The sequence below is a fragment of the Stegostoma tigrinum genome, unplaced genomic scaffold (assembly GCF_030684315.1).
Source record: "Stegostoma tigrinum isolate sSteTig4 unplaced genomic scaffold, sSteTig4.hap1 scaffold_709, whole genome shotgun sequence".
NCBI classification, from domain to species: Eukaryota; Metazoa; Chordata; class Chondrichthyes; order Orectolobiformes; family Stegostomatidae; genus Stegostoma; species Stegostoma tigrinum.
This window is the reverse complement of record NW_026728653.1, coordinates 31395-33785: the sequence shown is the minus strand read 5'-3', so window position 1 is coordinate 33785 and position 2391 is coordinate 31395. Positions and strand designations below refer to the sequence as shown.

Here is a 2391-nt window from a genome sequence, read left to right as displayed (position 1 = left end):
TGGCCAGCAGGCCATGCCACGGATCCATGTGGATGATCTGAGTGGGATCCTTGCCCACACAGTGGAGAACGAGTGGGTCCTGGGGATCTCGAACGGAGAGGCCCCAGCCCAGACCACCAATGGGGAGTTCGCCAGGGCACTGGCGTTGAGCCTGACCCGGCCCTCGGTGCTGCCCCCAGTGCCCAGTCTTGTACTGCAGGCTCTGCTGGGCGTCGAGCGGGCGGTCCTGTTGCTGGAGGGCCAGAGGGTTATACCCAGGAGAACGCTGCAGACCGGGTACAGGTACCTCTACCCCGAGCTCCAAGCAGCTTTGAAGAGCATCGTGTCCTGACCCCAGGCCCCCTTGGGGGTGGGTGGTTAGAGGGTCATAAGGTCAAGGCTGGGTGGATGGTGAGTTTGGGGTTCAGAGGACAGTGAGTTCGGGGTCAGAGGGTGAGGGGATCAAGGAGTCAAATTGGTGAGGCCAGGGATCAGAGGTTGGTGAGGTTGGGGGCCAGAGGTTGGTGATGTCAGGGGTTAAAGGATGATGAGTCAAATGATCAAAATGTTGAGGTCGGAAATCAGAGGGCGGTGAGGTCGGTGGCCAGACGTTGGTGAGGTCGGGGGTTAGAAGATGATGAGTCAAGGGGTCCAAGTGGTGAGGTAGGGGATCAGAGGATAGAGTTTGGGGGGGCGTGTCAAAGGATGGTGAGGTGAGGCGTCGGGGGATGCAGAGGTCAAAGTCAGGTTGGCCAGGTGAGGGGTCAGAGGGCAGTGAGGCTGGGGTTGGTTTGTGGCGTGTCAGTACCTGGAGACTGATGGGGGCAGTGTGTATAGTGACACTGTACTCTGTATCTCACTGCAGTGTCGCGCGAGCTTTACATTCAGTGTGGAAACGGTACAGGGAGCTGTGAAGACCGAATGGCTCCTGTCACTGGACGTGAGAGGATATCACTTCCTGGTCACTGCACAGTCAGCGTTGGGAGCCGAGGGCCCCGCAAGCGGCAGCGGCCCCTTCGATTCCAGATGCTGCCGTGAACCTTCAGCTGAGCCCTTTCACTCTGAAACCTGTGCGGGGTGGCCGCCCCGATACCAGCGGATAAACACCGCGTTGGGGGGGCTGGGGGTGTACCAGCAGCCCCCACCCTCCCCGCTGAGCCCTGCGTCTGTCTCTGCGCTAGTCTCCCTGCCGTATGCAAGGGTCTCAGTAACCACCCCCCAGCAGTGCTGAGATTGGGATCACCCTGTGCCTGCCTTAATTTCCGCACTGGCCTCGTCGCAGCGAATGCTGCATGTCGGAGCTGCAACAGGAAGATTTCCTCAATCGTCGAAGGTTGCTCTCACTCTTCCCCCCCGCCCAACTCCGTGGCCTGACTCTCCTCCGCGACCCCCCCAGCAAACCCCAGCTCAGTGCCGATGGAACTAGCGAGCCAATGCCATCGATGTTTGTGAGCTCCTGAAGTTTTGGGGGCCTCTGTTCTTTCATTGCGATGGACCTGATCGATGGTACGGTTTGCCTGAAACCCACATTCCCCACCCCCCCCCCCGCCATCGCTTTCGTTTTCAAAATGTTATCCTTTCCCGCTACGTTTGTTTGGCGAGGTGGTGTTGGCAGTGGAAGGGTTTGTGCACGCACGCGGAAAAGCAGAGCTTTTGAGTTTTGTGTATTTGTGGTTGTACTCGAAATTGGTTTCTGCCGCTGCGGTCTGGAAAGTGAACCCTCACTCTGCTCCCCTACCCCCACAGCGCTGCTGAACATCCCTCCCCATCTCCCCCCGCTCGCCGTTGCGTGTAAAGTCGCCAGTGCATCGAGAAGCTGCAGGACTAGGAGTATCTCTTCCTGCTCTCGGGGAATTTGAGGGGCTAGCCGATGAGGGGAGGGGTGGGACTGCTAACGACTGCTTCATCCTTCGTTCAGGCTCTGATGGTCTGAAGACGTCACAGTTTAAGAAAAGAACTCAGCTCCTGCGCCCCCCCCCCACCAACTTTGGTGTCAGTGCACTGGGAATCATGCCCTAATATCCACAGGATCATAAGGGAAGTTAAAGATGTACAAAAGAGTGACTGGTTCACAGTTTGCAAAGTTCCTGCCTTTATTGGTTGAAAGGCCAGCTCGTGGTAAGGAAGTACAAACGCGTTTTCTCTGGCTGCGTACATTGGGGGCATGGGGACGAAGACAGTGACTTGTTCTCCCAGAGACCCGATTGGCGCCCGACAGCTGATCGGCTCCCAGGTAGCCAAACGTAAGGATGTCGCCAGGCAGAAAGGCCTTCGTCATCAACAACAGTTCATCACTGTGCGGACCAATCAGCTGCGTGTTAGCAGACGAATCTCACTTTGTACAAACACCTTGGTTCTGGTTCATCTGCAGCTCTCCACTTCTGCTGTAGGAGCAACAGTGTAAACAACACT

General features: G+C 57.1%; 1 protein-coding gene across 1 annotated transcript; it reads left to right on the top strand.

Annotated features, from left to right (window-relative positions):
* The first annotated feature begins 13 nt into the window (after nucleotides 1–13).
* LOC132209218 (epimerase family protein SDR39U1-like) lies at nucleotides 14–331 on the top strand. The gene has a single exon (XM_059644337.1). It carries the CDS (start codon nucleotides 14–16, stop codon nucleotides 329–331), a length of 318 nt encoding a protein of 105 aa, XP_059500320.1.
* The last annotated feature ends 2060 nt before the right edge of the window (nucleotides 332–2391 follow it).

Bases quoted from the DNA above. Each gene is read 5' to 3' on its own strand.
- LOC132209218 (XM_059644337.1), top strand. From the start codon at position 14: ATGCCACGGATCCATGTGGATGATCTGAGTGGGATCCTTGCCCACACA.